The sequence below is a fragment of the Tachysurus vachellii genome, chromosome 17 (genome assembly GCF_030014155.1).
Source record: "Tachysurus vachellii isolate PV-2020 chromosome 17, HZAU_Pvac_v1, whole genome shotgun sequence".
Lineage (NCBI taxonomy): Eukaryota > Metazoa > Chordata > Actinopteri > Siluriformes > Bagridae > Tachysurus > Tachysurus vachellii.
This window is the reverse complement of record NC_083476.1, coordinates 15,794,669-15,822,006: the sequence shown is the minus strand read 5'-3', so window position 1 is coordinate 15,822,006 and position 27,338 is coordinate 15,794,669. Positions and strand designations below refer to the sequence as shown.

The window sequence follows — 27,338 nt, the reverse complement described above, 5'->3', positions numbered from 1 at the left end:
GTCCTCCTTCTCCTCCTCCTTCTCCTCCTCCCACTGCTTGCACTTTCCTTTTTCCTTTACTTTTTACTGATCTCTCTTTTTTGTTACTTCTGTGTGTGTTGTCTGTAATATGATTCAGAGGAAAATGCATTCATGGTCTTTGTCATTTGAGAAGGAAAAAAAATCACAGTCTGTTATATAGAAAAATAAACCTTTGTGCAGAAGATTTAGCTCAAGTAGTTAAGTAATTTATGATTTCTTCTCACTGCTTGTGTGTGCAGTATTGATCACAGTTTCTTTTCTTTTCAAATGTAATCACATAAAATTGGCTATAAATGGCTATTGGAAATGTCACTGTCATCAGAGTGAATGTCAGAATGATAACACAATAAACTGTAATTTTCTGTAATGAAGAGTTTAGATGAGAAGCCCTGAAAAGAAATACGAGAGACCATCAGAGACACTGAGGCTTTGTTCAAACACAAGGTACAGAATGAATACAAGTATTTTTAAAGATAACATCCCTCTTTCAGCCCATCTTCCCCTCAAGCCCCAGCAGCAGGGCAGCCACACCTACCAGCACCCTCAGTACACCATCCAAACGAGACAGCTGTGCCCTACAGGATCTCTACTTCCCCCCACCACCGGATGAGCCGTACACACCCAGGTAGACACACACACGCACACACACACACACACACACACACACACACACACACACACACACATTCAGAGGCTGCATTAAACATAATAATTAGTGAAGACAGCGATGATGGTTGTGGATGAATCCATCATCTTGATTCTGTAAATAAAGTCAAACTGTCTCATTATAGTTTTGTCTCTAGTAGCAGCAAATTTAAGGGAAAATAAATTCTTTAAATTTAGGTAAATTAATACAATTCCTCTAAATAGATTGCACACACTTTCTTGCATATCCATGCCTCTAGATAAGCCATAAACACAGCGCACCACCTAAGTACATATTCACTCATGATACACTCTGTCTGAAATTTACCCTCAGGAAAGAGAAACACTAAGCATTTAATTTTTTCCTGTAGAGAGGGCACAGCCATTGACACCTCCCAGCATGAGGTGGCAAAGCGCTCTGAGTCGCCGAACTCTTATCTAGACCAGGAATGCCGGCGGCGGTTTCCTATGATGGAAGAGGATGCAGTTCTGTACTGCTACGAGTACGACCCAAATCGAGGGCCTCCTCCTGTGCGCAGGGACGGCACTATGACATACGGTACGCGCATCAGGTTAGATTGATATGGTTGAGGTTGACACCATGGTTTCATTAACCAGCTTCACTATGCTAAAGCTCTGAGGGTGCCTTCACACATGCTGCTTTTGGTTCTTTTTATTTGAATCCTGGTGCGTTTTCTCACTTGGTGTGGCTGTTTTTAACAGGTGAAGATACTGCAATCACATTGGACCGAAATAACTAGTCTGTGAAAGTCTAATTGAGGTGTTCTCCATACAGATCCAAGTGAACTCTAACATTTCGATTTGAGTAAAAAAGTGATTTGATCCTGAATCGAATGAACTTCAGGATGCAAACTAAATGCTGTGTGTATTTTAGGTTGTAGATGAGAGCTGCTAAACCAAGCTGAAGGACAGTGTTATAGTGTTGCTGAAATGTGATATATTCTGAATATCAGGACTGACACACAAAAAAAGAGAAAATAAATGCAGTTCAATAATAAATGTTATTTATAGAATTATCTCAACAGACCTGCTCTCGGTACTTGGGTGATTTTTATCATTTCTATATGCACTTAGAAAATGTATCTAGATTTTTCTATCACCACAGTTCTGATTAATGAATTAAAGAATAAATGAACATATGGATAAATACAACCCTTATAAAACCAATTTATCAATATTGTTCTGATTCAGACAAAAAGAGCGAAAGTGTAATTCTGTCCTTAAATTTGATATGCAGTCAAATTTCACAAAATAAGTGCTTAATTGGATTTAGTTCGTTAGACCTTGGTCACATTTTCTCAACACACTGCTCATCACTAAAATGGAAGTAAATGGGGTTAACACAAACTAACTAACTAAATAAATATTCAAAGTGATTCTTATGCTACTATTTAACCATCGTTGGGAAACTCGGAGCCGTTCTTCATGATGGTTTTTGTCCCATGATTTTGTTCTTTCACAAAATTCTTACTTCAAGAACACAACATACTGAATGACCAAAAAGTAAAAAGAAAGCACTTTAGAGTTGCATGTCTGGAATTTGGATTGGATATGGAACCACATAGAAATTTTTCTTGCATTAGATTAATAAAATTTGATTATATCTGATTTTATCTTTTTTTTGTCATTGAAACAGTTCTAGAGAAAACATCCAGTCCTGATCCTTTTATAGACTTTATCATGCAAATAGGTGCTGTTCTGTGCTGTGTAAGGTGCAGCGTGGTGTTTAGCACTGTGTGATTCTGACGCACTTCGTCGGTATGTGTGAGCCAGGCAGACTGAGGCCCATCTCTATGCCGGTGGAGTATAACTGGGTGGGCGACTATGAAGACCCAGCCAAGATGAAGAAAGAGCTCAGGAGAGGTGGGTAAGGGAGGAGGGAGAGACAAGAAGCAGTAGGAGGGCAGCGGGTGCCTTTTTTTATCCTAACATATAAATAATGATTTGGATTTCCGTCCAGTTCCCTCTGACCCTCTTACTTCTTCTCAGCGTGCGTTGTAATTTGTGGTTTTTACTCTGTGTCGATCCTCCCTCCCTGCCCTCTCCCGTCTTCCTCAGTGTGCCTCGCTGTTTCTCTGCATGTGTGTAATTCTCTTTGTCTGAAGGATTCTGAATTTTGTGCTGCCCCATTGCCATGGAAACTCCTGGCAAGATACTGGTATTTGATTGGCCAAGTAAGGTTGAATGGCAAAGTGAGTAAATGCAGAGAGAATTCAGTTTAATTAGTCACAGTTACAGAATGTATGTATCTTTATTCCTAAGACAGGGGTGTGTCATCCTTTCTGGTCACCAGTACACAATGATTACTTGTATCAGTCAACAGTTGATGCATGCAGATTAATTGGAGTGGCCATGGCAGTGGTGTTTCTGCACACTGCACTAATTCATGATAATTAATTGTCATATCACTGTGCACACAGAGAACTCCATGCTTCGTTATGTTGGAGAGGATAAGCCGGGTCCTGAGGAGTACGCGATAGGACGCAGCAGCAGCAGCAGGAGAAGCAGAAGGAAGAATGAGAAAGGGAGTAGCCCCGCCCATTACGCCTTGGTTCCAGCCCTTCAGATGGAAATTCTAAGACAGGAGTCAGTAACCACGCCCACCTCAGACACTTCCTCCGTCTATCATGTGAGTGGCACAAGGAGCTGCGAAGGAAGAAAGTCAGACTTACAAAAGTTTTTCCTTCAAATGTAGTTGATCATGTTTGGAGTTCAGCATTCGATGCATGATTGTGTTCTTCTGTGATGACAGTGTAGTCCTGGACACAGTATGACTTAATAGACTCTAATGGAAATAAATAAAACCAGCCAGTCATAATGGGCAACATATTGCGCACCCATAATCTTTTTTATTATTAGCACGGATTAGTGTCATTCTGCCTCTTTAGTCCCTCCAACTGAAGTATAACGGTACAGGATAATTATACCAGAACAGTTGGCAGCTATATGTATGGCATTGTAGTTTCTTTATACACAGTATTTGTCATATTTTTTAAAATAGCAGTTAATTTAAATATAACATTAGATATGTTGATTAACGTGATTCTTTACTAAATTTAGCATATATTTATGAAAAGATTTTGGGTGAAATTGTGACCTTTAAATTCAAATCTGCGTAAATTTAGGTAACAGCATTATTTTGCATTATCTTTTTGCAGACATTCGATCAGTCTTCAGTGCTGTCGAAGTCGAAGAAGAAGTTGAGAGGTGAGATACTGAATGTTCCCTTCTTTTCACAGTTTTAAATAGGAGCTCATTGTAATCCCGTAAGGGGGGCACGGTGGCTTAGTGGTTAGCACGTTTGCCTCACACCTACAGGGTTGGGGGTTCGATTCCCGCCTCCGCCTTGTGTGTGTGGAGTTTGCATGTTCTCCCCGTGCCTCGGGGGTTTCCTCCGGGTACTCCGGGTTCCTCCCCCTGGTCCAAAGACATGCATGGTAGGTTGATTGGTATCTCTGGAAAAATTGTCCGTAATGTGTGATTGCGTGAGTGAATGAGAGTGTGTCTGTGCCCTGTGATGGGTTGGCACTCCAGTCCAGGGTGTATCCAGCCTTGATGCCCGATGACGCCTGAGATAGGCACAGGCTCCCCGGGACCCGAGGTAGTTCAGATAAGCGGTAGAAAATGAATGAATGAATGAATGTAACCCCATATACCACTCTTTCTTTTTTCTGTTCTGCCTTTTTTGTAGCTGGCTCACTGTCTTCCATCAGTAAGCGCAGGATTTCCTGTAAAGACCTGGGACAGGGAGATTGCGCAGGCTGGCTGTGGAAGAAGAAGGATGCCAAGAGTTACTTCTCTCAAAAGTGGAAGAAGTACTGGGTGGTGCTGAAAGACACCTGCCTGTACTGGTACATCAACGAGGAGGTGAGGTTTAGAGTAGAAAATGAAATGTCTGAGGGTAATTAGCAGGGTCTGTTTGCAGAATGCAGAGGCGTGTATTTGAGTGGTACAGACGGACGAGCCTAAAATGTGGGCTTTGAGTAGAAACGTTTTCTGAGTAGGCACATGAAAGTGTTATGATATCTTGTCTTTAAAGAGATTTACCAGAACGTTTTTCATGAACACTTCCATGTATTTCATTTATTATGACATTTCAAAACACACCCACTAACAGCTGCATGCATTTCCATGTATGAACCAAAGACAACTCTGTATCCTGTTTATAATAATAATCATAATAATAATATCAACTTCCTTTGAATGAATGTGAGCAGTCATTATGATTGCCTTTTTTGCAGGATGAGAAGGCAGAAGGCTTCGTCAGTCTCCCTGAGTTCAAAATTGACCAAGCAAATGAATGCCGCAAGAAGTTGTAAGTATTTTTTATTTTATCTTTGAACTAAAAAATAAAAATTATACAAAAAGTGGAATTTGGATGGTGCTGATTTTTGTTCATCTTTTGTACTAAAGCGCTTTTAAGGCATGCCATCCTAAGATCAAGAGTTTCTACTTTGCAGCAGATAATGTGGACGACATGAACAGGTAAGAGATCACTGGAATCCTCCTGCTTTTCTTAAACAGATTCAAGTGGTAACGCATTAATGCTACAATAAGTAGCTTATTTTTCTTATTTTGAGGCCAATAATATAGAAATGGCAATTTGGTTGGAACAATCTAGAGATAATCTAATTAACTATCTAATCTAATTATCGCTCAAATTAGGCATTCGGTGGAAGTAGTGTGTGTTTGTGCATGTGTGCCTGTTTGTGTGTGTGTGTTTGTGTGTGCTTGTAACTGTGTGCGTGTGTGTTTGTGTGTGTATGTCTTTATGTGTGTTCATGTGTGTGTGTGTGTGTTTGTGCTTGTAACTGTGTGTGTATACCTGTGTGTGTGTGCACAGAACAAATCTAGACAACTGCACATAATCAGTTGTTCCATAAATTGACATTTTAGTGATAACCTTAAGTAGCTTTGCAGTTGACTGCAGGTTTTTTATTTTTTTGGTGTCTATACACAGATGGTTGAGTCGAATGAACATGGCAGCAGCAGCTCACTCAGAGCAGGAAAGAATTCGACAGGATCATGGTGAGAAGATGCATCTTCACGTATGCACCAGACTGCAGAGAACTGAAAAGAAATGTGTTAGTCAATAAAACTGTACATTAAAGCTATGTATACAGACTACACTACCCATCAGCCACAGGACATCACATCTCACTATTCATGTCTCATTTATATTAGCACCACTGTTTAACTTCTAGTTAGTTAGGTACATAGTTAATAGTTTTCTATTAGTTTCAGTATAGTTACAGAATAATCTGTAGCTGTTACTGAATAATATGCTTTAATATGAATAACTAAATAATAGCTGAGATCAGAACCTGTTTGTTAAGGCCCCATAGTGGTATAGAGACTTGCATATACAGTCTATGTACACTATTATAAGCAAAAAATACATTTTGTGTAAAGAAAATGGCGAAGCTATCAGCAAAGCAGCATGTCATCTTTCAAAATAGTCTGTTGTCAATCCAAAGTGAAATTTCAGCTTATTTTTCTCTCTCTGTTGAGCGCTCAGTAACTGAACAGACATGTCACCTGGGGACTAGTTTATAGCCTGCTGCAGTTTCTGACGTAACATGGTGAAGTATTTGGGACATAAAAATTGTTCCAAGAAAGTAAGAATAAAATACAACAGTAAAACAACAATAAATACAGCATTAAATAACATAGATAATGGTTTAAAAATGTTAAATATTGATACATGCCTGTCCTTTCATTTTAGTGAGTTGTCACTTGTGTGCAGTAAGATTTTCGTTTAATTAAATGATCTACTGTGCAAAACAGTGAAGGAATTGGGTAAATGTTGCCAAGTGCATGTTCAATACCCACCTTTTTACAATTTTTTCTTTTGTTTTTTGTCCACTTTCAGACTACTGGAGTGAGAGTGATCACGAGGATGTTGAAAACTTGTCTTCAAAACAGAACAGCCCCCCACCACCTTATGACACCTACCCTGCCTTAGTATGTCACATAATCTGCCTCTGCGAGGAAGACCAGTGTCTAAACCTGATTTTTGTTTATGTTAAAGAGCAAGATTTTTTTTTTCCATGTTCTCTACATTGCACGGCTTGCCAGACCGAGATGAAGGTTTTAGACATTAATGTAGTAGAGAAATGTGTGAACAGATGGGAAGGGAAGATAAAATGTGGAAAAGAGCAGAGGAGGAATGAATGAATGAAGCGTGAAAGACAAAGAAAAAGGCAGCTGAGATAGTTATTAATTATTGAAGCGCTTAGTGGCTGTAGAATTTTGAAAATGATATCCAGTCTATGGTATTAGAGCCTGATAATCTTATTGAGAGAAACACCAAAGAGACGACCTAGAATACCTTCAGCAGAGGCGTGTGTGTGTGTGTGTGTGTGTGTGTGTGTGTGTGTGTGTGTGTGTGTGTGTGTGTGAGAGAGAGAGAGAGAGAGAGAGAGAGAGAGAGAGAGAGAGAAAGATTGTCTGCGTGTTCCCGTTTCAAATCCAAAGTCTAATTGCTGGTGACAGCCAGGCTCCACAGAGGCAAGCTACATTTCTTTTAATGGCTGCTTGTGTCCTTTATTTCCTTTTCATCATGCAATTTCAACCCCTCACTTTCAGTAGGATTAATATGTTAAACTACAGGAAACAAGGTTTTAAATCATCCCAGCTCTCAAATAGTCAAAAGTCAATTACTAAAAATATTATCAAACAAATACCTGTACATTTAATCTGGCATTAGAGTTGTCATGGCTATAAATATAAATAACAATTTACTAATGTCATAGACCAAGATATTAGCTAGTGTATCTGGTAGATGTAACCTGTAAGACCATCTATTCCATCATTTAAAATTAATATAAGCAGCAGTTACTCTGGAAGGCTTTTACTAGGATAACTAAACATCACCTACTGTACATGGTCTAGATAGCACCATTTAGCTACGCAATGCACTGTATGTGTTAAGCCAGGCAGCTTGCAATATTACTATAAAAATGGTTTGGTTTGCTTTATTTTGACATGAATGGCAAATTTTAAAAATCCAGTTCTGAAATTGTACTCAATGAAATGTGAGCTCAATGCTAGCAGGTTATAATGCTAACATTAACTTCTTCTTTAAAAAGTGTCTACCTACAGTACAGTGTTCAGCATAGCCTAAATTTAAAATTTACTGTTTTTTTTCTTTTATCCTGCAGCAGGTGAGCCCTTATCCTGAGCCCAAACACATTCGGCCTCCATCCACAGAGACAATGCAGCCCCGGTCTCCCCATGAGGACTTCCAGCCCGAGCCTCAATGTGCCAGTATGAGTGGCTCCAGCTCTCCTGCTCGCAAGTCGTCCAGCCAGCGGCGCTCCTGGCAAGACCTGATTGAGACACCACTCACCAGTTCAGGTCTGCACTTCCTTCAGTCACTGCCTCTGGAGGATGCTGTATTCTTGGAGCCTAATGGAGCTATGCCTATAGAACTTCGGCGCCAGGCCACACTGCCACCTCAGCGTTGTCCACTACCAGAGCGTCACACCCCACTGACACCCAGCCCACTACCTTCCACAGCTCGGATAGGAAGAGAAGTAAAACACCGCAGCTTTACGCTGCCACGTGACAGCGGCCTGCATGCCATCCTGGCAGCAACAGCAGGGGCACCTGAACACAGAGATATGCAGCAGCACCAGCTGGGCCAGGCATATACGAGAGATGCAGGTAATATTCAGAAATGTGAAGGAGGGAAGAAACTTGTGACTGTCCTGGATTTAAATGGCTGACCAAAAGACTGTAATTTTTTGGTCAGTCTATTTTTGGTCAGTTCTACTTTGCTGTATGCCTTTAAAATGTCATATTTTAAAGACATGGGATATTAAAATTTAGGCAGTATTTAGGTGAAAAGACTTTGGTTTTATACAACAGGAATTGATTGTCTATACAAATATGTGTTCTAAAATGCTTGCCTGCTGTCACAGATTGCACCTTTGCATTGCGGTTCCCATAGTGACAGGTCCATTGTGCTTACGTTTTTGTTTCTGCTCTATCCCTGTCTCCACAGCTTTCATTTAATTGTGTACTCCTATTTTGTGTTTTAGACCTTTGACGGTTTCCCCCATTGTGGCTAGTGTTAAGCCTGAGTATGTGTATTTTGACCACTCCTGCAGACATTGATTCGGATTTTTGGAATCAGCCAAAAAAATTATCATGCCAATAACCACCCCGTAAACTTACCAGCAATTTGCAAGAACCTTCAGTGCTCAGCAACCACGCACCACCCAACTCTTTGCCAGGCTTCTTGTATAGTGTTAGCAATATAATGACACATGTCTGACTCTGATGATGTAACTGAGGAAAAGTGAGAATCTTGTAACAATGCAGCAGTACACAGCTCAGAAACTGAACAAACCTAAGTTAAAATCATACATAAGCTTTTCTATTTAGAGTGCTTTCACTCAAGTCACAAAATGTTTAAACTAATTAATAGTAAAGTTACATACACAGATCAGGCATAACATTATGACCACCTTCCTAATATTATGTTGGTCACCCTTTTGCCACCAAAACAGCCCTGACCCGTCAAGGCCTGGACTCCACTAGACCCATGAAGGTGTGCTGTGGTATCTGGCACCAAGATGATAGCAGGAGATCATTTAAGTCCTGTAAGCTGCAAGTTGGGACCTACATGGATGGGACTTTTTTGTTCAGCACATTTCATAGAGGCTTGATTGGGTTGAGATCTGGGGAATTTGGAGGCCAGGTCAACACCTCAAACTCATCCTTGTGCTCCTCCAAGTATTCCTGGGCCATTTTTGCTTCTAAAACATCAGCTTTGAGGAGAAAATGTTCACTTGCTGCCTAATATATCCCACCCACAATCAGGTGCCGTGAGGAAGACATGGTGTTATTCGCTTCACCTGTTAGTGGTCATAATGTTGTGCCATACTGTCACCCCACGTCTCTAATCATCTGTTTAACATCAGCTTCATGTTCTTTATGTTCGGATGATTGTGTTTGGGATTTTTGCCATTTGTTTACCTTTTTCTGTCACTGATTATGAGTAAGTTTCAGCCCTGCAGACCTCTTTTTTGTGGATTGATTCGTTGAATTTTGTGAAGTGCTGATGACGTGTATTAGTTTCATCCTGATTCAGATTTAACACTTAAATCCTTAAGCTTGTGCCTGTGGCATGGGAGGCTTTTGATAATGTTAAGACAAATAATCTGGCAGCTTTGCAGTTTATTCATCATTTTATACTCATGTCCTGCTCATGGGCAAATAAACACATAGCACACAGCTCAGGAGAGAGACAGATAGAAGTAGGGATATATGTGTGGAAACCTCAACCTGCTACACTTGTACAAGCAGCAACGTCTAATGTTGTTTTAAGCATCCCTCAAAGCAGTTGTACATAATCTTATATTGAATATCAGTATTGTGTCTGTCTTGGCCTGAAGGATCAGTATCGAATAGAGTCGACACAGTCTTATTCAATATGCTGTGTTTAATGGTCTCCTCTGGACACATGTAGGATTTTTACTTTCCTGGTGAATTTATTGCGTAGTGTGTATATTTTATGTGACATCTCATGATTTTCCATTATATTCTTTAGGTCTTACATCTCTGCCAGACTCTAACACATTCCTATATAACTTAACCCTACTGTATATGCTTATGTCCCACAGGCATGCACATGCGCACACACGCACACACACATACACACACACACACACACACACACACACACACACACACACACACACACAAACAAACAATCAGAGAAGACACTGTGCCCCAGAGCACACAAGGAAATACTTTCAGCATTTGTTGATATCTCATCATGCCCCCTCCAGGACCTTTATGTCTCTCTCTATGTCTATCTCCATCTCTCTGCCTTTTTCAAACATCATATTATAAGAACGCATTATACTGCATGAAGTAAACAATGATTTATGTTAGTATTTTGCATATTCATTGCGGTGTGTGATGTAAGGATTACTGCTCAGAGACGTGATACTGCCCCTTAGTGGTAGCTAGGGGTAGCATGATAGTTATTATATAGAATTATTATTATAGAATTATTCCAGCTACCAGAAACCCAATCCAATGTGTTAAAAATAAACAGTAATATAAACACATAGTGTCTATAAATGCAGGCTGGTGAATGTGTTACATATTTCATTTTGACAAACAACAGTGTTGAATTTTATATATATCAAGCACTGAATTTATAGAAATAAAACAATACTAACAGATTTATCAACAGCTTAGCTCAATGTAACCGAGTACATGTTCACTAATCATTATTAGATAATGGGTCTTTAAATAAGAAATAAAACACTTCCACAAATACTAATTTGCTTTATTTGTAGAACAAAAAGGATAATACATTTAATTAAGGATCCTTATGGTGCTAGGAGTGCTATTTGTTGCATGTTTTGGAAGCTGATGCAATTTATCCCTAGCTTGATATAAACTGAATTTCTGAATTTTTTTGTCTTATTGCTTGTTGGCTTTGAAAGTTTTAGGTTAATCTATATGCTTGGTTGTTATAAAAATGATGCTATGTGGTGCTATTCAGTTTAGCGAGTATTAGGTATATTGTTAGCAGGTAATGCTAAGGAAGAGTAGTTAGGGAAATAGTAATTTAGGTAAATATTAAATTAACCTATTAAGAATTTATTTTTTTCATGGATGCACTGATTCCGTGGAGACTTTTTGTCATGGATGCACTGATTCCGTGTCAGGACAGATTTAGTTTCATGAGGTAAAGTTATTTTTTCACGATTTTTTCCTCTAGTGTTCCAGAGACCAACTGGCTGGATTGTTATTAGTGTATTTTACAATTATCTATAAAGTGTCACTTCTTGTTTGACTGACTGCTTTGTGAATGGTGTTTATAGCACATCTGAAGGAAACAATAATCTTTAGTCTTTTTGTTTTTCCAATAACTGTCCTGCCAAACACAAGAACACCTTATTACCCACATAAACGATCCCAACTTTTATGTGACCTGCTTTCCCTTTGCCATGTAAATAAAGGCGCAGTATTGCTCAGCACTAACGGCTCGTTTCTATTGCTCTGTGCTGCCCTGTGCAGGTATGGAGCGGGAACGCAGGCACCAAACTGATTCGCTGTGTGATCTGTATCGAGCTCTAGAGAGGGCCAGTCTATCCCCTGTGAATGAGCAGATGCCCCCCACGCGTCTGGAGTACAAGCGCTCATTTGTCCGCCGTGGTAATGACCCCTTGCTTAATGAAAAACTGCACCGCCTGCGCATTCTTCAGAACACATTCAAGGTATGCAAATATTAGATTTGGGGAAAGAGATTTATGCAGGCTGTATCATGATAGCTAGACATATCCCAATAAGCAGTAATACAAGATATTGTACTGTATTATATTCTAAAGAATTGAAACTACCAGACTGCAGTCTTGACATGAAGGAGACAAAAAGGCTGTCATTTAACACTAGACAGAGATTTATTACTAAATCTATAAACTACATTTTTACTGACACACAAATCAGGCCTCAATTTCTCAAATACAGCATCATATATGCACATTTACATGAATTATTGTGGCCATTACACAAATAAATACATAAATGTGATTCTGCTATGGTTTCTGTTTATTTAAAGTGCTTTCCAATAAGAACAGGTCCAGTGTATGTAGCATTACATTAAACTACAAAATTACCTGTGCTAAAATGTATATGTTAGTTCTGCAGCACATGCGTCACATTATTGGCTCCTTTATCGTAGCAAAGTCACTATAGAATCATATTATTTGTTGAAATTTAATTTCTTTTTTATAACATATTATTCTGCTTTAAGATTGTGTAACTATGACAAATTGTTCTCAAGTAACACTATAAGGAAAGGCTTATTATGTGATGGAGGGATGTAGTAAATGATGGAGTAAATCCAAACCAAATAGCCACACCTGGGCATTTTATGGTATTTAAAAAGTCTGCACTACATTGTCTTTTATTTGTTATTTATTTTGAATAAATAGATGAATGCAACTTATCTTCTCACAGGATGTCCCGCTAAAAGAGGCTGAGACAAAGATCATTCATCGAGATGTGTAAGGAAAACCGGTGGCAATCAGGAGAGTAGCCTAGAAAACGACAGTATTTACATCTGTACATAAAGATTGTATACTGTAATGTGAGAGGAGTGTTATCTCTGCTCTAGTTCTGTTCTCTTCATCTCTGCTTCTTTATGGAGGTTGATTTACATGTACACTGCCAGTCAATGGTTTTTGAAGAAAAATATTAAGCTTGTTTCCATCAAAGACCTTAGTAGAGAAAAAGGTTATTAGACCGTTCAGACTTTACAGGGTTCAGAATTCAGCCCTGAGTTCACATTGTCCTGACAGTTTTTCTCCCAAAATTATGATGGTAGGTGGACTGGCCACTCTAAATTACTTTGGGGTGTAAATTTGAAGGCAAATGTGTGTTTTATGCCCTGTGTTGGTCTGGCATCCCTGGATAATGATCAGCATAATGAGATTACTATGAATGAATGAATGAATGAATGAATATCAACTGAAATATAAATGTACATGTTGTGTGCATATGAGTGCTTATTTCCAATAAGATAAAAAGCCACAAACTGTTCTCAGTTCACTTCTACCTACTCCCTTGTATATTTACGTTTAAAGTCTTGAGCCTGTCTCAGGAAATTGTGGCATACATACAAGGATGGGATGCCAGTCCATCATGGGGCAGCAGGCAAACACATCCATAGAAACATGAATAAGATGCACACACACATTAACCCAAGCTTGAGATCAGAGCAGGGATAATGGAGCTGTGAGGTAGCAATGCATCCGGAAATGCCACCAAAAATGATTGCTCAGAAACTTTTGACTGGCATCGTATTTATTGGATCTTTATTCGATCTTTATTACTGTCCTCTGAGCTCATTTTACTTGCCATATTTATGCCATGTCTTCCTTCTTTCTCCTGATTTGTTTCCATATTTGCACACTGTTAATATGTGCATATGAAGGCATTATTTTGTATATCGGTAATTGCTAAATTATGGTCTGTTGAAACCTTTGAAGTTTATGTATTGTTTAGCAAATACTGGCCTTTGAGAAACCAAATGACTGCACTTCCTTTGAGTGTTGGTCCTCTACACTGACTGAAAATGAAACACAGAACTGCTGGTATAGATGTTCCTCAACTACTGATTGTGTTATTTTACTTTGCATGGCAACAGTCAAAGTTATGATTTTTGTGTGTGTGATTGGCTTTAAGTTCTTAATTGGAAATTGCAGTTTCTTTAACTTTTATAGCTGTACAACAGTGTATGTCAATAGGTATAACATATGGAATGACTATGTGTATTTATTGTTGTAAAACAAAGAGAGAAAGATGGTTGTATATCAAACATGTCATCCTTGTCTATGCTTCCATCTGGCTGTCTTCTGTGTGGCTTATGACCTTTGACCCTGGAATCAACTCATAGTACAGTGCAAAACATTCAAGAATTTGGTGTTAAATACACAACAATGCTAAACTAAAATGGTTAACCAGTGAAACGCTGTCTATTTTTGTAAGCATGATATTTATCCACTGGTTTGTACGTGGTTTTATATTTTGAGCTGTGTTTTAATTGAAGATAAATGATGGTGTTGATTCCTTTGACAGGATGAAACCTATAAGCAATTATCCTGTTGTACTGTATCTCTGAGATGAAAATAATTTTAACAATAAACAGTTTGATGTTTTGTTAAATGTTTCATATACATCAGCGCTGTAAAGTTCTTGAGATGCTGTCCTTTATACATAAAAGTGAGGGAATTACTGCTTATAATGATGAATATCATGCAATAAGTGAACAGTTGTTAGATGTCAAGATGCACAATGACTGAAATAGATGGATTAATAAGACTCATGGGAGATATGCTGATATATGAGAATGTATAAGGTGTTTTGGAAAAACCCCTACAGTCTAAAGAATCCGTTTATGACCTCAGGCAAGGGCAGGTTTGTTTGTGTGTATCTGCTATAATCCTCTATGTTGGAGATGTTTGCAAAGATAAGTTTATAATTCATAGAACTGGGTAGGTGGTGATATTTAAGCATTTTCTTGATAAATTTTAGCACGGCTTTCTAAGAATATCATTAGGACATACATATAGCATCAACCAACCCTTATATTCAAGATTGTATCGATGTGCTATCATACTGTGCATCATACTGTCGGAACTCAGAGCCTGCCTCCGAGTGGACACATCGCAGGGTGAACCACACTTTTAGACTTTTAACCGAATATTAACTATTTAAACTAAACTTTACTGATAACACTATAATTGATACAAATAAAACAATGAGAAGACTTTCCAGACCTGGATGAGAATGAGCAAACTTCTTTATTGCAGCCAACAGTTCCATTGAGCTCAAGGAAAAATTTCTAAGTCAAAAGCAATCAAATGAAAAAAAAAACAGGCGAGCATCCCCTTGCAACCCAAAAAGTTCAAACACAAAAAATCAAGCAAAAAAGGCCCCCTCCCCATTAAATCTCCTCAATATATATACCCTGGCACCTCTAAGTGCCTTCCATTCATTCAGGTAATGTCTCCTTATTACGTAATCCGCCTGACCTTTCCAAATTCTCCTGAATTCACAAAATCTCTAAGTGACTTCCCCCTATTCCTAAAAAAACACGTCTGCCCTTTTAATTTTCCCGTAATACAAGAGAAACAAGTCCGCCTCTAAATTTTTTCTGTTGTTTTTCCAGACATACTTCTGCATTGTTAATAAAAAATATGCTTTGTTGTTAAAATGTGCTCCAGAGATCTTCCTGTCACTCCTTATTCTTGAGTCATTTGCCACTCAATCTTTCACAACACAGATGTCTTGTGTATTAATCCTCTTTTACAGCTTACAATGAGTAAGTTTCCTCATTTCATTTCTTGCTATTCTATACTGTATATGATTTCTACTGATTACATTTACATTCACATCTACAGCATTTAGCGACTTACATTTTATCTCATTTTTGTACAACTGAGCACAGGAGCCTTGCTCAGGAGCCCAGCAGTGGCAGCCTGGTGGACGTAGGAATCGAACCCACAACCTTCCGATTGGTAATCCAACACCTTAACCACCAGGCTATCACATCCCTCATCCCTGATTATATAATTGATTGATTATATGTTATCTTTATGAGTTTGAATTATGATAAAAGTTCTCGATTATATTGGTTATGTTGTATTGCTGTTTTTGCTAAGCCCTTGCTGTTATAATGTTGCTTTGTATATAAGTGAGTTCTATGTTGACTCCTTAAGCTTACTAAACCATTGTTATGATTCACATGCATATTTTAAGCCTTAGCTTCTCTCTTTCTACTAAAGGTCAGGTTCCCCTTTTCCCTTAGATCCTCAATCTCAGAATCAGCATGTCCGTCCTGCTGGTTGCCTGATTCAGCTGTCTCTCCCTACTCCCTACATGCCTGTTTCAGCTGAACTTTTGACTTTCATTTCCTCACACAACGTTGATCAGAGAGCTCAGACTGACTAGGCCTGATAGCACTGAGTCTGGTTACTTTTACTAAGTTTGTGATCACAATAAACTTCTTTTCTTGTTTACACTTTGACTCAGGTGTGGCCATTTATATGTTAGTCATATATTACCTTAAAACTATTACAACATCTGGAGCCTACAACCTCGCCTACGTATGTCTTATGACACCATTTGCAATATTTTGCAAGGCTTAATACTTTACTGTGGTTATAGTATTGTAAGGAGTGATACTTTAATTATTTTTACTAAGATTTTTCACAACAATACCATGTATTATTCTGTGTTAGTTCCAAGGCCACCACAAGGTATATGCAAATAAAGCATATAATACAAACTGTTTATATTTCTTGTCATATCACTCATCTCCAGCATCAGGCAGATGCCGTCAAGGCCACTTATCCATCAGACGATAGTGCTACATAATATTTTACATTCATATGTAATGACCTTTTGTTGATGACTAGGAACGTGCACAATGTCACAATGCATTTGAGCCTGTTCACATCTGTACTTAGCTTTGTCTGCTTGTGATCAGATTACCCAGGGTGCATGTTGATACCAGGGCCTTAGTTAGTGATTGTGTCTATACATAGCACCATATAACGGACTGGCATCCCATCCGTGGTGTATTCCCATCTCTTCCCAGTATAGGATCCGGATTCACTGCTCATCATGATCTTGATTTTGTGTACAGCTCCTAGTGGCAGGTTACAGGACACATACAGTCACTATAAAACAGTATGATCAAACCTAGCGCTGTAAGACAGCAGTAATTGTATATGACACCACTACACTCCTCCTCCCCACCTACTGTCCCGCAGTGTGTAGACAGATCTGCCCTCCGCCTATTTCTATAGCACCGGAGCGAAGATCACAACAGCTCCACTTTTCACCTCCTGCTCGCGTTTAAATCCCGCTACACACTCATCCCTTTTTCACACCGGCCGCCTTCTCTAGGCATGGCAGACGGCCCTGTCCCATCATGGCAGTGCGACATTACACCCTCGACTTCAAGCTCTCTGCACCAGGTAAGCGGCGTATAGAGGTGAATGAATGAGGAGGAGGAGGCGGCGGCTCGGGTCTTCGCAGCACAAACACGGGCCTCTTCTCTCCTCGCGGTGCCGGTTTATTTTAGAATTAATGCCTAATACCAGAAGCGGTTTTGTATGTGTATGTGTTACACGCACCAACGGAGAAATGAACCCTCAAAATGTCTGAATAGACATTTGTTAAATAAAATACTTTAACGTAGGGGATTTTAGACCGTTGATTTTTTTTGACCTTAAGAATGTAGCATGTGTGCTAAAGCTAACTCTTCTCAACATGCGCTTAGTGAATTGAAACTCACGTACACACACACACACACACACACACACACACACACACACACTCGCCCGTCAAAACAGTCGACTAGCTCATTTATACGTGTGAATTCAGGTTTCTTTGTCAGTTAGTTTTTAGCTACAACGCTGTCGATTTGAGACCATATACTGTACAGTAGCTAGCGGCTACTAACAGCAGTGTATTTTTAGGTAGTATAATTGCTATATTAAGCAGCTGTACGTGACATGTTTACATGTCAGAGAAAGCTCATAAAGCCACTGTACTTTAAAATCTCCGAGATTGTTCCAGTCAGTCAAGTGCATCACTGTTAATCTGTTTTAATCTCCGTTTCTTTGTGCTACCAGGAGCCTGGCACGTACACATGCCACACTTCTAAATCATTCATTACCCATCTGCTGCAGCTGTAAAAGCGTTCGTCATACTAATAAAACATAATGCTACGACTTTCTTTCAGTTTATACAACTGAGCAATTAAGGGTTAAAGGCCTTGCTCAGGGGCCCAGTAGTGGCAGCTTAGTTTACCTGGGATTCAAACTCATGACCTTCTGATCAGTAGTGGCAGCTTAGTGGACCTGGGAGTTGAACTCATGACCTTCTGATCAGTAGTGGTAGTTTGGTGGACATGGAATTCGAACTCAGTGCTTTCCGATCAGTAGTGGCAGCTTAGTGGACCTGGGATTCGAACTCATGTCCTTCCGATCAGTCGTGGAAGTTTGGTGGACATGGGATTCAAACTCATGGCTTTCCGATCAGTAGTGGCAGCTTAGTGGACCTGGGATTCAAACTCATGACCTTCTGATCAGTAATCCAACACCTTAACCACTGTCCGTTAACTTTTTTTAATGATTTCCTTAGATAGCTAAGTGGGTTTTTAGAGCAGTAATGTACAAACACAACCTTCAGACTAGTGTTGCCAACTCTTCAAAGCGCAGTATATTCTCACCGATGACTTCAGATGGTAATTTGCATATTTCCTGAATGCTCAGGATCGTTTGCATAGTAAAATGAGTTGCACAAGGAAGGAAGCATTTATAAATATAAATACAGCCTTGTAGAATATAAGTACAAATAATACTCTATACTTATTTCTGACCAAGAATCATTATATACCTTATTATTTGTATATTTACAAAATAGAGTCAAGCTGTCTATTCAAAATAGTATGTAGACAGAGAAACAGGGGTAGTGAATAGAATAGAACAAAGATTTTCAGTAGGTAGAGAAAGGCTACTGAGACAAAGTGTATTATTTTTCTTAAATATAACTCGCAGAATTGCTGTTTTCTTGAACAATATGAAATTTGCCTCAGATAGAGTGGATTGCATAAACAACAATATGTAAACGTTATTAAATGAAAAATTGTCGCATGTTTTACTTTGCTTCTACTGCTCAAACATGGTGACCACTGTTGCTTAAATTAATATTTTAAAAAATCTATTGTAAATTTTTAATAAAGCAGTAATAAAACAAGCATTTTCCTTTAAATGTTTCTAAAATGAAGTGAAGACATCTGTTATCACATTTTATATTATAAAAAAGAATATCTATGAGAATGAGTAGATCGATTCCCTGGCACAACACAGGAAAATAAATAAACATGATTATGTAAATAGATAATGTTGAGAACCGGGACCAAGAAGCACACAACTGTAGCAACTGAATGCAGAGTGGGCCAGTGGTTTTTAGTGAAGTGTGTGCTTTGATAATCTTTGGGTATTTTTTCATTTATTCCTCCTAAATGTGGATTTATGACATTTCCTTAATTATACAGAAGACCCACCTTTTAGCAAATTGACAAAAGGTAATACATTTTTAAAGAAAACCCATAATGCAGGAAAAGCACCAGTGTATGCAAATTTCATTACTGAGTTTTTGTATTGGTATGGTTTTGTTCCAGAGTAAGCTCTATTTGCCTTGTACAACCACAAAAATGAACCACAAGTTGTAATCCTGGAGCATCAGAGTGACATCCTACATCATCTTATATGATGAACCTGTAGTATAATATTGCCCGAAAATGTACACCAGAATTTGTCATTTCAACAAAAAAAATAAAAACAACAAAAAAACAACAAAAAAACATTTCAACAAAAAAAATAAAAACAACTTTAGTATAATAACCTTTTGTATTTTAAACTTCTTCCTTAATCACTTAAGGAATGTAATGTGATATGTCATGTCATGCAGCTCTGGTTTCACAAGATTGAGATTGTCTGCCGCAACAGTAAATCTTGATTTTAGTATGGTTGTATGTAATGTGTCTGAGTAGTTTGTGCTGTATAAGCTCAATCAATAGATTTACTCCCAGGGTCAGTGAGACAGAAGCACTAATTCTCTTCCCTGAGGTAGAGGTCATACAAGTAAGTAGTAAGGCTGATTACTACTTTGTCAGCATATTCTCCATCTGCTTGCCTTCTCTTGTTCCAGCTGACCATTCTGCGACTGTTCGTGGCCTGCAGTCTATATTTCAAGAGCAGGAAATGACAGAAACTGTTCATGACACCGAGGGACATGGATACTTGGCCACATTTATTGGCAAGAATGGCAGGTAAGTACCATCACCCCCACCATGGTAAATTATTTTAGTGCAAATCGGACTGAATCTAAAGATATTGGTTTTGCTATGAGACTTCCAGTTAAGTGAATGCATGACATTGACGCCTGCATTTCCACCAGTTAAAAGCAACAACCTAGAGTGGCAACCACAGTATCTGCTGGTAGACTGAAAGGACTGGTGCAATACAATCATTGAGCATTAGCATATAACGGCAGGTATCAGTTTTGACTTAGATTCTATAAAACTTAAAACTTACATTTTCCTTTCCTAGTGATGGGTTATGAGTCATGAGGATAAAATGCATTCAGAAATTTCATTCCATAGAGGGTTTGCATTTTTTTCTGTAGCTGTAACCTTTGACTGCAACTACAAATGCTCCCTGGATCCTTCTCTGAAAATGCCATGAGTGCTTTTATGTACAGACCTTTATTGGGATAACTGATGATTGGCCAGTTAAATGCATCCTCTGGCCAACAATGGGCCATGTTTAGATGGGAACAGGGCCACTTTAGGGCCTTTGTGTATTTGGCTTAAGGGCTTTGGCACAGACTTCCTGTTACGTGTAAGTCGTAGTAAACACAGCTGACAGGCCTTTGTGTTGACTTTATCTGGTATGAAGCTGGCCTGGGACAGAGTACATTTTATTTGGGACAACAACATTTTTGGAGGGACTTGAATTCTTGATAAAGGAGCTTAAGCTTCCATTATAATTCCAAACATTATTTGGGGGAAAAACATCTGTTTTCAGTGGTCATCATGTGGTGTTTCTCAGGGCTTGATCAGCTATTACTTCATGAGTGTGTTGCCAACATAAATTGGTGATAAGTAAAAGGTAATACAGTATATTAAACAAATAAAAATACATTCTGCTTATTTTTTATGTATTTATGGCATTTGAGTATATTTGTCAAGCAAAACAATATACTAAAAGTTTCTCTTGCTGTCATGCCCCATGTTTTTAATTTATGCGATAGATGTGTGTTTAGAAATTAAAACCACATAAAGCTGCCACAAGCTAGCAGTCAGTGCATTGACTGGATATGTTGGATGGTAGATTAAAAAAAAATACATTGTGGAGGTTAAATTTTTGCAGACCCGTGTAGGTCGATTCTGAGATTTATAACATAACATAACATCACATGAACAGAAGGTTCAAGTCTAACAGTAACACATTAAGTATAAAGGTTTATAAATAGATCACTTGCATAATCCATTTCATGTTCCCTGTGGTGGAGTGACAAAGTGCAATGAAGGTACATTTCTAATTAATCCTTGTTTAACATCTTCATGTATCCACCTTAGTGATACATAATGCGTTATTCCACTTGCATTCTTCGTTTCAGTCATTTGTTTTTCAGCAGAAAAAGAAATCTTGCTCTTTGCAGAATCCGAAGCTCTCTTTTTTTTCCTGACATTGTTTTGGTTACTCAGAATTTATTGATATATAATCTACATGAATATAATAGCTGTGATGCCAGTAATATTTAATTCGCCATTTTGTCCATGAACAGATTTGCTATCCTGAGACTGCTCTCTCAAGGTCTGGTGACTTTTGACCTGCAGTGTTGTGAAGGAGATGATTTAGCACAAGTGGACAGTGTGAGTAATCACGGCTTATGTTGCCATACCAGAAACTGCTGTCTCCAGGGTGTGATGCTTAAGTTACTGTGATACTAAAGCTTCCAGGGAATGGCAGAGTCAAACATGCAAAATATGTTCATAGCACACCTAAACAAATACACTAATACGGAAGCTTTAAGGCTCATGAGACTTACAAAGTCAAACAGGACAGCAAAGGCAATCATGACCATTCTCACAAAATAGTACTAGCCTCTTTTCTTGTTTTTATAGTCTTATAACTTGGCTTTCGAACAGTTTAATCTTGCCAAATGCTCTTTTAATATCTAATAACTATTTTAAGTTAAGCTTTGTTTGTTTATTGATTTCTTTCTTTAATTCAAATTAACTCTGATATTTTCTACAGCTACTGAATGCACTAGAGACGAAGCTGAACATCCTGCTACATGGAACTATCCAGAGGGTGAAGAGGTGAGAATTTCAGACTTTTTATTTTGTTCACAGTTCTAAATATACATCCCAAAATGCACACTGTGAGTGTGTGTGTGTGTGTGTGTACCAGCACCAGCCTCCAGAGAGGCTGTACACATTCTGATGTACACGTGCTGATGTACATCCATAAAACATACACATACTTTGGACATGAATTAAAACAGTCCATGTTTTAACTGTAGGATGCTGCTCTGTATGCTGCATCTCTACTATTTAGGTCCTGTTTACAACTTAATATAGAAATATATATTTAATATATATATATATATATCCATCCTATAATATAAATAAAATGTGTGTGCACAATTTTATCTATGTGTGTGTTTACAGCCTCCAGAGAGGAATGCTATTAGAAAATGCTCACCAGGATAGATTTATATTTAAAAAACCTGACACACATCCACACATGAAGATGAAGGGAAGGAGCAAGTAAATGGCACCTTCGGTGAGCTTACATCCAGGCTGGATCTGATTGACAGCTGCAACTCTACCATTTATCATGAAGCTGAAAGCTATTAGACAAATTGCACTGCACTAAGGTTTTCAATACCAAAAACACTGGTCTTCATATATGGCAGCGTAGGACATACTGATCATCTTGATACAGTCCATGTTTTAACTGTAGGATGATTTTCTCTATTCTGCATCTCTACCATTTATGTCCTGAATTGCTTTTCTGCTGAGTGATTGCTGAGTGCATTTCTAGAAATTTGTATGTGTGTATTGTTTTAATGTCAGGCTCCCTGCGCTGCAGCGAGGGGGAGAGGTGGACAGGTACTGGCCTACAGCTGACGGCAGGCTCATAGAATACGACATCGATGAAGTTGTGTTTGATAAAGACTCTGCGTACCAAAACATCAAAATCCTGCACTCGCAGCAGTTTGGCAATATCCTCATCCTCAACGGGGACGTTAGTACGTTGCACACACCACACTGTTTTTGCAGCTTTTGTTATGACTTTTTGACCAGACATGAACATGGACATGTGTTGATGTTGTGTGTATCAATTCTTTGTAGATTTATCAGAAAGCGATTTGCCCTACACACAGGCCATTATGGGAAATGGCAGAGAGCATTACGCTGGGAAAGAGATCCTGATCCTGGGTGGAGGAGATGGAGGCATCCTTTGTGAAGCCGTCAAGCTCAAACCAAAGATGATCACCATGGTGGAAATATCCTTTAAACGGTTATTTATTTGAAGCCTATTTTATCCTCTTGACTCCAGTGTAGAGGATGTCATTGGAGAAGAAAATTGTTTATCTAGCCTTGTATTCTAAACTGTTTTAACTGTTTCTATAAGGTTATGCAAGTATAAAAGGTCACCAGCTTAAAGGATTTTTTTTTACTATATTTAAATAATAATGATTATATTAACTATCAAACTGATGTGTATATAACAATACTTTCTTAAAATTCCCTTTGTCTAAGATCTAAATGAAAATAATGAATTATATTATAAAAACAGGTCATTTGGGGAAATTAAAAACAATAATTACTAAGTCCCAAACAAGTGGCAACATGACAGTGTCCCAGTACACAAATCGAGCTGGTTTGTCCTGATCTCAACCCTACTGAAAAAAATGCGGATGAACTGGACCACCAGCTCCACCTCAGGCCTCTTTATCTGACATCAGTGCCTGACTTTACTAATGCTCTTTTAGCGTAATGATCACAAAACCCCACAGCCACACCAAAATCAAGTGGAAAGCCTTCCCTAAGGTTATTCTAACATCAATTGCTGGACAGGGATGTTCAAGAAACATATATGGGTTTGAGGAAGAGGTGTCTGTCCACATCCTTTTATACAGGGCTAAAGTTATGATCACTGAAAACCTTTATTTTATTTTTCTTTATTATTCCATAGTGAAGTGCAGTTAAGAGGTGCAGTGTTTTATTTCCTTAATGCCACCTGCACATAGACCAGATGGTGATCGACGCATGCAGGACACACATGAGGAAGACTTGTGGGAATGTTCTGGATAACTTGAAAGGGGATTGTTATGAAGTAAGGACACAAGAGATGTTTGTAGAATAATAAGTTCAAAAAGACGTCTTAATATCTTAGGAACGTATGTTTGTTTAAGGAAAATGAATGAAGCATTCTTTATGCTGCTTTACTCTTTTTTACTCTGCTGCTTATCTCTATATATCTATCTATCCATCCATCCATCCATCTATCTATGCACCATGATTCACAAATGTACCTCCGTTCTTTTTCCCTACCACAGGTTTTGGTAGAGGACTGTGTTCCAATACTTAAAAAGTTTGTAGAAGAGGGAAGGACATTTGATTATGTCATCAATGATCTAACCGCAATCCCCATTTCTACAGCACCTGAGGAGGGTTCGTGTTCATATTTATGCCTTTGTATAAACCTCGTTCAAAATCAAAGCTGAAGGTTTCTCAAAACCTTATAAATTATGACAAAATAATTGTGCAGCCGGTTAACAGATGAAAATCTGCATCTTTGCAGAATCAACGTGGGAATTCCTGAGGCTCATTCTTGATCTATCAATCAAAGTTCTACGACCTACTGGCAAGTACTTTTCCCAGGTGAGTGTGTGTCTCAGCGGTTGGAGTTAATGACATTTATTCGTAGGGGTTATACTAAGAAAGGGGATCTCTTGGTATCTTAAGATTTAGTGGATTATGATTGTTTTATGCTTGAAAATTGCAATAATAAATCTCTTTGCTCTTCTTACAGGGTAACTGCGTGAATCTCACTGAGGCACTTAGTGAGTATGAGGGGTTGCTGAGAAAGCTTTCATGCAAGGTAGATTTCTCCAAAGAGGTGGTGTGTGTTCCTTCCTACCTAGAGTTGTATCCTTCACCATTAACTTTTGAGCTCCCCAAACACACAACATCTGGTATTTGACATGGTATAGACTAGGTGACTTAGTGACATGGTGACTGTCTCTCTGTGTGGCATGAGACAGTACATCAAATGTAAAACAGTTCAACTCTAAATGTTTTCAGGACATTTTAAATCAAATCATTTTGATATGTAGCATTTAGAAGATAGCCTGACTAGCGATGTTTGAAATAATTAACACATTGAAAACAGTAAATAATATCCTACAGATCTGGCCACATCCGCACAACCCTGTAGTATGTATTTGTGTAGATCATGTGTCCTTCACCTTTATTAGAAATAATCCTTAATAATGGTGTCCCAGATGGATGTTCTACACCGTTTGGAAGAAGTAACACTTGGTCCCTGCTTGCTGATGCCTCACCCTTCGATGCACTGAGGGGAAACATGCACACATTTCTCCATGCACTGTTTTACTCTCCCTCTGCACCCTCCTTTTTTTAGATGCCAGTTTTTATTTTTTTATTTTTGAAATCACACAATGATTGTATGTTTGTTTTAAGTTTGTTAGAAGGTGTACTGTGCGGTTGTTCTATATTGACCCTTTAGTGAACACTGTGGCCCTGTGTGTTTGTGTGTATACACGAAAGGACACAACGCTGCAGATGACACTGAAACCTGAAGGGTAATTAAGCAAGTTTTCCACCTGAGTGCAGTGAACAATCAGACAACAGACTGTTTGCATTCTGATTTTATGATAAATTATGCTTTTTACTGTAGCTTCACTGATCTTATTGTGTGTGTTTACTTTTTTCCTTCCTTTTGTTACTGAGCTTTGAGTGTGATTTGACCCACTGGAAATTTAATAGCAGTGTTGATGCTGAGGGTGCTCCAGTAGGATCCTTTCTGTTCAATCACTTCTTAAAAGGGAAAAGGGTTCTGCAGTGGCAGAGTTTATTTAAAATTTATTTTGCTGAACTGTGAATTTTTTTTTTTTTTTAATGATTTGTACATTCAAGTTTAAGTTTTCTGTGCATTTGCCACATGTGCTTGAAGGAAAGAGGCTTCCACTGAATGTAGTTCCCACGCATTTGCATTTAAAATCCATATTAAGGTGTTTCATTTACCTTATTTATTCGATTTTGATTTATTTCAGCGAATACACCGTAATTTTGCTCTGAAAAAAACAAAAAAACAATGAGGTAACCAGAGTGATAAACATCTATTAAAGAAACCTGGAGAGAACTTTTTCTGGCTGCAGACATGTCTATCAGATTTATTTTTTACTGACAAATACAATAACTGAATATGGTTGATAAACAGAGGGGGGATTCGAATTTAAGATTCAGTTCAGCCTATTTATGATCATGAAATGCTTTTGGAAGAAAAAAAACACAAGGTACAGAGGTAAATTGAATATTTCATTAAAACTATTCCCATGACCCATCACTAGTTTGCAAATGAGTCATTTTTATGTTCTTTAATTTTGTCATTTGAATTGCATATAATGCACTTACTGTAAATATTTAATAAATGGGCAGCTACTTTACACTTTAATACTTATATGTATCCCGAATACATTGATACACACACATTCTAAAACTATTTACAGTTGTGATTCATTTGTACGTTGGTCTGGACTACAATCTCTGAATCTAAAACCCTACATTCAACATAGATGACATTATGGATAATAAATAAAAGACTGAATTAAACAATGTTTTGTGTTAGGCAAACATATGTAGACAATATGTATTTTCAGTTCATTATATTTGAATTATGGCTTGATTCAGTGAGTCAGATCAATCGGTTCATCTCACCAACAGGAGCCGGATCTTTCGACTCCTAAACACTATTATATTTTTAAGGCACCCAAATTTTTGGACGGGTTCTTACCTATCCATCGCTTATATGGTTCAACGAATTACATGATTCAATACTTTTTCGCATTATCTCTCTCTCTCTCTCTCTCTCTACATATATATTATAACTAATAAAAAAAACGGTTCTTCATAAATGCTTGATGTTTACTCAAAACAGAAAACAGCAAGTGTTCAGATATCATTTTTTATGAAGTTTTAATTGAGGAATACCACAGGATTTCATTTGACACATCGTAAGTCTCCTACTTATTAAAAATAAAAATAAAGTTCGACCGATAAGTAACACGAATCGGATTTGGAATTTCACATAAAAGAGCCGGTTCAAAGAATCGACTCGTTCCCGAACGACACATCTCTGTGCTGTAGTCGTTCACTAGTCTGAATATCGTGTCAGTATCAAGGACAAAGTTAGTATGCTAAAATTGAAATTACAAATAAGCAAACCTTTGTTGTTTTAGTTTCAAAATAAACTCAGTAAATAGACCTTAACAGGGTGTAA

General features: G+C 38.2%; 2 protein-coding genes across 5 annotated transcripts in view; both read left to right on the top strand.

Annotated features, from left to right (window-relative positions):
* Positions 1 to 14,340, top strand: part of cnksr2b (connector enhancer of kinase suppressor of Ras 2b) — a 37,736-nt gene extending 23,396 nt beyond the window's left edge. For 2 of the 4 annotated variants that reach the window (XM_060891381.1, XM_060891380.1), the window contains exons 10-22: positions 513 to 646; positions 1,038 to 1,225; positions 2,461 to 2,550; positions 3,108 to 3,316; positions 3,846 to 3,894; positions 4,379 to 4,554; positions 4,929 to 5,002; positions 5,101 to 5,172; positions 5,648 to 5,715; positions 6,560 to 6,651; positions 7,851 to 8,355; positions 11,734 to 11,933; positions 12,676 to 14,340. In XM_060891381.1, coding sequence (XP_060747364.1) covers positions 513 to 646; positions 1,038 to 1,225; positions 2,461 to 2,550; positions 3,108 to 3,316; positions 3,846 to 3,894; positions 4,379 to 4,554; positions 4,929 to 5,002; positions 5,101 to 5,172; positions 5,648 to 5,715; positions 6,560 to 6,651; positions 7,851 to 8,355; positions 11,734 to 11,933; positions 12,676 to 12,726 — 1,908 coding nt within the window. In that variant the 3' untranslated portion in view covers positions 12,727 to 14,340. The remainder of the gene's footprint in view (positions 1 to 512; positions 647 to 1,037; positions 1,226 to 2,460; positions 2,551 to 3,107; positions 3,317 to 3,845; positions 3,895 to 4,378; positions 4,555 to 4,928; positions 5,003 to 5,100; positions 5,173 to 5,647; positions 5,716 to 6,559; positions 6,652 to 7,850; positions 8,356 to 11,733; positions 11,934 to 12,675) is intronic. The other 2 variants (XM_060891383.1, XM_060891382.1) reach the window with 1 other exon arrangement.
* Positions 14,341 to 16,977: 2,637 nt separating this feature from the next.
* On the top strand, positions 16,978 to 26,405 carry sms (spermine synthase). Its single transcript, XM_060891240.1, has 11 exons — positions 16,978 to 17,201; positions 19,945 to 20,065; positions 21,586 to 21,673; positions 22,059 to 22,123; positions 22,883 to 23,058; positions 23,162 to 23,319; positions 24,063 to 24,149; positions 24,373 to 24,487; positions 24,618 to 24,697; positions 24,849 to 24,964; positions 25,321 to 26,405. Exons 1-11 carry the CDS (start codon positions 17,156 to 17,158, stop codon positions 25,349 to 25,351), a joined length of 1,083 nt encoding a protein of 360 aa, XP_060747223.1. The 5' UTR covers positions 16,978 to 17,155; the 3' UTR covers positions 25,352 to 26,405.
* Positions 26,406 to 27,338: the final 933 nt, after the last annotated feature.

Coding starts and splice junctions, on each gene's coding strand:
- sms (XM_060891240.1), top strand. CDS start 17,156: ATGGCAGTGCGACATTACACCCTCGACTTCAAGCTCTCTGCACCAG. Junction 17,202..19,944: donor CTTCAAGCTCTCTGCACCAG/GTAAGCGGCGTA, acceptor CTCTTGTTCCAG/CTGACCATTCTGCGACTGTT. Junction 24,488..24,617: donor TTCTACAGCACCTGAGGAGG/GTTCGTGTTCAT, acceptor GCATCTTTGCAG/AATCAACGTGGGAATTCCTG.